This window comes from Zea mays, chromosome 6 (genome assembly GCF_902167145.1).
Source record: "Zea mays cultivar B73 chromosome 6, Zm-B73-REFERENCE-NAM-5.0, whole genome shotgun sequence".
Classification (NCBI taxonomy): domain Eukaryota; kingdom Viridiplantae; phylum Streptophyta; class Magnoliopsida; order Poales; family Poaceae; genus Zea; species Zea mays.
The window spans coordinates 166,914,911-166,922,669 of NC_050101.1; the positions used below are offsets into that span (position 1 = coordinate 166,914,911).

General features: G+C 46.5%; 2 protein-coding genes across 3 annotated transcripts; both read right to left on the minus strand.

Annotated features, from left to right (window-relative positions):
• Positions 1-348: 348 nt before the first annotated feature.
• LOC100278402 (uncharacterized) lies at positions 349-2,760 on the minus strand. Its single transcript, NM_001151695.2, has 3 exons — positions 2,459-2,760; positions 2,142-2,351; positions 349-908 (listed from the first exon to the last, which is right to left on the minus strand). Exons 1-3 carry the CDS (start codon positions 2,594-2,596, stop codon positions 573-575), a joined length of 684 nt encoding a protein of 227 aa, NP_001145167.2. The 5' UTR covers positions 2,597-2,760; the 3' UTR covers positions 349-572.
• Positions 2,761-3,906: 1,146 nt separating this feature from the next.
• On the minus strand, positions 3,907-7,267 carry LOC100383986 (uncharacterized). Of its 2 annotated transcripts, NM_001407485.1 has the most exons (7): positions 6,820-7,267; positions 6,507-6,713; positions 6,239-6,404; positions 5,113-5,312; positions 4,537-4,611; positions 4,381-4,427; positions 3,933-4,260 (listed from the first exon to the last, which is right to left on the minus strand). In NM_001407485.1, exons 1-7 carry the CDS (start codon positions 6,994-6,996, stop codon positions 4,242-4,244), a joined length of 891 nt encoding a protein of 296 aa, NP_001394414.1. In that variant the 5' UTR covers positions 6,997-7,267; the 3' UTR covers positions 3,933-4,241. The 2 variants fall into 2 exon arrangements, with proteins under 2 accessions (NP_001353782.1, NP_001394414.1); NM_001366853.1 differs by having other exon boundaries at positions 3,907-4,260; positions 4,381-4,611.
• Positions 7,268-7,759: the final 492 nt, after the last annotated feature.

The following is a 7,759-nucleotide window of genomic DNA, read 5'->3' on the forward strand; positions in this document are numbered from 1 at the left end:
ATAAAAAAGGCCATGGCACTCGGGAGGTGGAAAGCCAATAATATGCCTCCTTCCCACGGATAAAAAAAACACACAAAACTCCTTTTCGCTTTTGCAGGTTTTGGAGCTTCAAGGAACAACCGTAACAAGATCGGGATTGAACGTACTTTTCCCAGCATAATCCTGTTGATGCAATTTTCACTGGTGTGGCCCTATGGCTGCCAGAAGTGACATCTGTTGCTGAACTCGAATAGACGAAGAGTTCAACACAAGCTGGTGACGTTCACAGAGAAAGTGTTGAACTGGCTGCGTAACTTCAAAACTCCAACAATGATTATCTCAAATGTGGGCAAGATCTGAGAGCTCTCTGCCATATGATAGATATGTAAATCGTACTCTTCTGAATATACTTTTCTGACCCGTAGTCCTCTACCAGGGTGCCACACTGCCACCAATGCTAATGTCTTAATGATGCAACGCGCTAGAATTATAGAACTAAACAACTGAGGGGGATCGATCACAGTTTCGTCTGGGCGATCGACCCGATCGTGGTCGAGGCGCACGGAAGGCGGTCGGGGTACGTGGTGCTGGGATCAGGTTGGGGGCATGACGTGGTACCGGTTGTTGACGCGGCGCGCATAGAGGTAGGCGGCGAGCGCGACGTCGATGGTGGTCACGGTGGTGACCGTCGCGGCGAGGACCCAAACGCGCACCTTGCCCCAGAAGGCGGCGCCACGTAGGCGGCGCGCGGTGTCCGAGGGGATGAGCTCGGCCTTAGCAGCCTCGGCGAGCGCCGTGAGGAGGCGCTTGGAGCGCGGGCTGAGGCTGTCGGCTGCATGCAGCTCAGACATGGCGAGGTTGATTTGCTCCAGGACTGGGAGGTCTGCGTCGCTGTTGGTGATGGAGTCGGTGGGCGCGGCGACCTGTAGCTGTAGATGCACAAACAGGAGTTGGCAGGTTTTTTAAAAAAACAATAATAATCACTTTAAGGGCTAGTTTGGAAATATTATTTTCTCAAATGATTTTCATTTTCCAAAAAAATGAAATGAATTTCCCTTGGAAAAATAAAAATCCTCTAGAAAATGGGATTTTCAAACTAGACCTAAAAGGATAAAAAATAGAAGATTAATCACTGAAACAGGAGGGCCCCAGTGAGATCAGTGTGGTGTTTCAAATTAAATCGCCCAACCCACTAGATGGATCAATCGCAAACAAAATCCGATAACAAATCTAGAAACGCCAACACAGAGGCATTCAAATCCAAGTTGGAAACCCCAAATATAACCAATCATCCCATCGCATCCAAAATTCCAGCGCCACTCCCCAAAAAAACGGAGTCTCGAACGTAGAACTGGAGAAGAAACTGAAATTCCAATGCGGGCAATTCAAATCCAAACGGACTATGTTTGGGAACAAAGTTTTTCTGCAGTTTTGGAAGAATACTGCAGTATTCTCAAATACTGCAGTATTATATACATAATGGTGTTTGACAAGCTGGGTAAAATCTCTGTTTTCAAAACTGAAGTATTGCAAATACTATAGTTGTTTTAAGGCATTCTAAACTTAGCTCTGGACCTCAGTTTTCAAAACTGCGGTATTATAAACTACGGTATTATCATAACTAAAATATAGTATAGTATTTCAAAAACTGTAGTTTTCAAAAACTTTGTTCCCAAACAGTGCCTAAATAGTTCCCGCGTTCAAAACCCCAGAACGAACTAGACGACGGCCAGATTTGAAAACGAACGCTAGAACTGCATTGCCGTCGGAAACTGGCATGGCACCAATTAGGACCTGTATCAAAAGGTTACAGGTCGATTTCCGAAGATATGGAACGCAAAAACTCGACAACAAATTCGTAGCACCGATCAAATGGAAAACCAAAATACGAGCCGCATCCAAAAGTCGCATGCAGCACTAATCGAAGCAATTCGAACTGAAACGAGTCGATATCCCAGCCTCTGGCACGGGCGGAAGCTGTCACCGCGTCATCCGGAGCAGCGAAGTTGATGGAACTCAAATTCAAATGGCACAAGGACCACGAATATTGCAGTAGCACCGATCGAACGGAAAACCTCAATACGACCCGCATCCAAAATTCGTATACCGCACTAACCAAACATTCAGAAGCAATTCGAACTAAAGCGAATCGATATCCCAACCTCGGTGACAGTGGAGTCGGCGGAAGATATCACCGCGTCATCCGGAGCAGCGAAGATGACGGAGGAGGAGGAATCGCCGGAGACGTCAGGGTCTGGCAGGTCCAGCAGAGGCGCGAGGTCGTCCTCCAGGACGTCAACCAGAGGCGTCGTGGAGGCTGCGGGAGCAGGGAGGGTGGTGTCGCCGTCGTAGTCCAGACACTTACGCACCACCTGATAAGCACAGGTAAAGGACGAGGCCGAGTTAGTAGCTAGGACACGGGCACACGGCTGCGAAGGCTGGAGGAGGAGGTGTGCGTATTGATCGCTGCGGTTATTACCTTGGTGCTGGAGGCGAGGTCCCTGGGGACGGCGCTGGCGACCGCGAGCTTCGCTGCAGAGGAGCGGGCGCCGGCGGTGGAGGAGGCGCGAAGGGAGGAAGGGCGCGGCGTCTGGAAACCAGCTGTGGGTTTTGTCATGGCGGAATGCTTTTGAAATTTGAATTGGGCGGGACTCAACCTAGCGCGTGACTTTGATCTGGCAGAGTGGCAGTGTGGGATTGGGGAATTTTCTAGAGGGACCAGTTCACCGGAGATGGATGGAAGCTGGGCCCACGTATCTGTTTCTCTCTTGCTTTCTAATTGATTCACGCAAAAAGAAAATGAAACTCAACTTATGGGACAAAAGCACTTACAGACATAGCGTTTAGGTTTAGGTCATGCTCAGCAGAGAGCATGATTGGATGGCTGGTTATGAGCGGTCAGGCACGCACCAACCTAGCCGGCTGGATACACCAGATTTGAGCGTATCCGCGTGCAAATAAAAATGACTTGTTTTACATTCACTTATACAACTTATGTTTCCGCGTGCAAATAAATAAACAGAAGTTCAAATAAAGTCTACACATATAATGTTCAGGACGCAAACTAAGCAAACGGTATATGACCTTGTAAAATATTATTTTACACTAGTGAAGTTAAAAAAGAGTAAAACAACTTCTATAAAAAAACAAACACAGTGTTAATTAGATCTCACATGAGTAAAAATTAGAGAAAAATGAAACTCAAATTTCGCGACAAAAGTGCCGAGTTTCGTATTTTAGCACCAGTTATGTTTCTTTAGAGAATTTACGCCATTGTAAAAGTACGGACTATTTTTACTGGATATATGCCCCTGTTTCGCCCATCAGATGGATTTCTCACTCCACCAGCTGCCCCACGCCGTGTAGTGAAAAATTGTAAAAATTGCTACAATCCAGAGTCGATTTAGTTTTGTTTCCTGGTGTTTAGATTCACAATATAAAGACTAAAAGATATGTAACACAGAGAGCAGAACTTGTACAAAGGGCCTCGGGAGCTATGGCTGCTTTATTTCAACAGTGCTTGATGTGTGGTGCTGCTGCAGGCCTGCACCAAGTACTACTGATCATAGCGAAAACTCACGGTCACACCCAGCTCTTAGAAATATAAAAAAACAGCTAGTGTTATTATCGGGTCAAAAGAAAACAATCATTAACACATAAACAGATCCATGGACCATTGTAGCTGCAGTCGGGTCAAAACAGAACAAACAAACGGGTCTGATATCAACTGGGTTACAAAACGCGGTGACGCCTGACGCGTCTAACTTGTCAGCCACGAGAGCAAAACATTAATTCACAGAATAACAGAGCAGAAGCTAAAATAAATATGATTGGTTGAATTCAAACCCAACGATTGCAAAATGTGACTTATTGGATAATCTAAATATCAAACACTTGCTTGTCAAGGAGACAGACCCAGTGGTTGTAGGACTTTCGATTGGACCATCTTTTTTCTCGAATAAGATATGCAAGAAGCCATACGTGTGAGTACATTTCATTTCTCTAGAAAAACATAATTGCCTATTTCCTGCACATATAAAAAACCTAGCGCAGGGAAAGAGGGAATGAATCACACGAAAGAATAGGAAGAGAAAAGAAAAACACCTACTTACATCTCTATAATACATCTACAGCATAAGCACTCCAAAACCACATGGATTGGAACCATCATCTGTACACAAACTTATCAGACTGCACGATCCTAAGAAGTTCTCGTAGGTTACCAAACACGTGCCTTCCACAGCTCTCAGCTCCAACATAGTTCAGAAGCTGCTCCGTATCCTAATCATCCACGTGAAAAATAAAAGTAAACCTCAGATTTTGCAAATTTAAGACTAGATGAAACAGCATTGCATCGGAAAAATAGCAGCTGTGGTACAAGATTCACCGGGGAATACACACCTTGTGCAATAAATAAATGGCATAGGAGGCACTAGTGGAGTCATCGTCTTGGCATTCCAGGAAAAGAGGGTATTCTGTTAGTTCTGATTCGGTGTTCCTGGTACTTGCTAAAGCAGCCGATGATGCTGTATCAGCTGAAGGCAAGCGATCACTCACATAAGATCGGGACCCTCCAAAGCGCAAGGGATATCGGAGGGGAACATCAAGATAGCAAGCTATGAGCAAGACTGCCTACAAACAAATAAATAGGCAAGTAGTGATTCTAAGTTTCTGATCCTCATGATGGCATTAAGTATTATAAATAGGCAGAAACAATTGTAGTCCTATCATTGTTTATGCTTTATGGATATTTAATGTTGTGATTTGCAATGGCCCAAAACTTTAGACTACAAAACTCAAGCTGTAACATTGCAAAGTAATATATGAAAACTGAATTATCTTAAAAACTGATTTTTTTTCTACAATCAGTACTATATTTTACAGCATATTCTGCATGCAAAGCAATGCAAGGTTTAGTAGTGCAAATTATTGTCTTAATATTTTTTCCTTTCAGCATGAACATGACAATAAGACCAACTAAATGCCCCATTTGATTAAGGGATTTTTTTCTGTTTCGAGCATATTTCCTGTGAAAAAGAATTTATTTGTGTGAAAATTTCCTGTTCCAAAGGTGGCATAAGTAGGGATGTTTGTTATACTGCACAGGAGAAATACCTCGTAGGAAAAACTTACATGTGCTGCATATCCCAGAACAGCTGCGGACCTCTGTAGCACCTTGTTCCTGTAACTTTTTTGCTTCATTTTATGCTTCATAATGTCCCAACCAAAAAATGTCCAGCCACGTGCTTCTGGAGATTTGATAATGGTGGGTAAATGTGTTCCATCTCCACCTGAAAATGTTCTGTTTTCCTCTGGAAGTGTCACATGCTCCCCTGAAAATGGTATGCCATCTCATCAAATGGTTTGAGGAGATTTAGGAATCATTACCCTCACTCTTAGTTTCTCTTGTAGAAAATAATGCATCATGAAGATGTTCAACATAGATCCTTAAATAGGAATGCCACAACCACAAGCAAAATTGTATAAGAACTGAGATGGAATTTTGAATGAGGACCTCTTTGGAATCCATAACACATGAATTAAGGTTGGTTTGGTAACTTCAATCCTAATTCCTACATGAATTTATAATTCAAGAAACATTCCAACAAAACACTTGGACACGACATGAGAATTTAAGGAGAGAGAAAGAGATAGAAACCGAAGTTTCCAAGAGGTTGTTCCCATTAATTTTCTCCACAATTTCTATGGACTGAGCCATGGCATATGAATTTTGTATTTTGTAGGAATTTAGGATGTCCAATCCTTTGTTTGAAAGGGATACATAGGAAAAGGTTCATATAGGACTCAAATCCCAGTGGGAGCTGCGACCCTTCAATTATCCCAATCTTTGGGGTGCAGAGAGTGATGCCCCCAATTAGAAAAACATATCAGATACTGAACTAGACTGCCAACAAAGGCATGGAAGCCAAGGAGACCAGAGCAGAAAATCAGGGATGTGCTCAGCATTAGGCCATGGACTAGAAATGTAAACACTCCCATTCTTCCATTAACATGAATAATATCCATTAGCGCTATTGCACAAGGAAACTATCATGCTCACTTTAAAATCTAATAACAGATTAAGGCTATTGATAAAGCTGGCAATGCAGTTAATCATGTGTCAAAACTCAAAAGGCAGTGGAAGTATGAAACAATTTGGCTACGATGTTTTCTCTCTCTCGAAGGAGCATGCGCACTAAAATCATGCATATCCATAAACCATTGTTCCTGAAGAGGCATGGGAGTAATGGATTCTCACCATTAGTATCGGCACAGGGGTTTTCTGCATGTCTTGGAAGATCATGGAAGACTCTCACAGGGTACAAACCAGCAACCTGGCTAACCATGCACTGCTGCCTCGTCCGAAGCAGCCTCTGCAGATCCTTGAGTCTGAATTTGTCTCCGGATAACGCCTCCTTCGCTTCCTGCAATCAGCGGACGCCCCAATGGATAAAATGCAGCTGCCCAGAATAGCCCAGCCCAATCTCGCAGCATTTTGCGTCGCGCAGACGGATTGCTCATATTACCTGCACTCGATGGTGCGCGGCGGTGAGGGACCTCGACAGCGGCAGCACCCGGTCGATCTGCTCCTGCAGCCGCTCCTTCCCCCGCTCCACGGCCTCGAGCGCCCGCCTCCTGCCGACGACGGCCGCCTCCAAACGCGCTTGCTGGAGGTCCACCATCCGCGTCAACTCGTCCAGCTCCTCCGCCTGCCGCAGCGCCTCCCTCCTTACCTGCCCGAGCGCCAAACCACATGAACAAAAAATAACAATAACAATAAATCGAACCACGTCTGCCCGAAGGGGGGCGATTGGCTCAAGCCATTTGCGGGCGTGGCACCTGGAGCGCGGCCTCGATGCGGCGGGCCAGGATCGCCCGTTCCTCGCCCGCAGCCGCGAGCTCCGCGGCCTTGCCGCGCAGCTCCCGCCACGCGACCGCCGCCTCCTCCTCGTCCTCCACCACCGCGGCGCCCGGACCGGGCGCGCGAGGATTCCCCACCCGAACCGCCGGAGTCATCGCGGCCCTACCGTCGCAGCGGATGGTGACGTGTGGCAGAGGCGAAGAGAGCAGGCGGCGGCGGCGCCCATGGCCGGGCCGGTGAGGCGGTGACGGCTGCGTCCGTCGAAACCGAAGCTCGCCCAACGCCTACTCAAAAGGCGGAAACAGCAGTCGGAAAAGCAAAAAGCGGCGGCGTCACGATGCGTTGCGTTGTTGCGGAGGGCGCAAGCGAACGGTTGGACGTGAATGCGATGCCGATGCGTGGGTCGTGTGGGTTTTTGCCGGCCGGTTTGAGAGTTTGTCTCGGCGACGCAACGCGACGCGGGTGAGTGGACGGTGCTAGGTGCGCAGAGGGCGGGCCGCGGACGAGCCAGCCAGGCTAGGCCGCGGGTCCGGACTCCGGACTCGTGTACGCGCGCGCGGGGACCGCGGATCTCGCAATTATGGTGGTGCCAGCCACGTTGGCTGGCTGTTCTTGCCAGAATGCATATCAGCATATGGTGTAGAGATGGCAATGGGTACACGTGACTCGATACTCCATAGATATTTACTTTATTAGGGTATGTATATGGGCTAAATATTTTACTCGTGGGTCTATTATTGGACAAAAATCTACATCCAATGGGTAAACGGGTATTAGAACGTTCCGCCTTCACCCGTACTCGTTAACCCGTGGGTATAAAATACCCAATATAAACTTAGCCCAAGTGTGAACTTGGACTTTAGCATCCATCCTTTTTACTATTTAACAAGCTTTTAGTCCATAATGTAATAGAAGGCT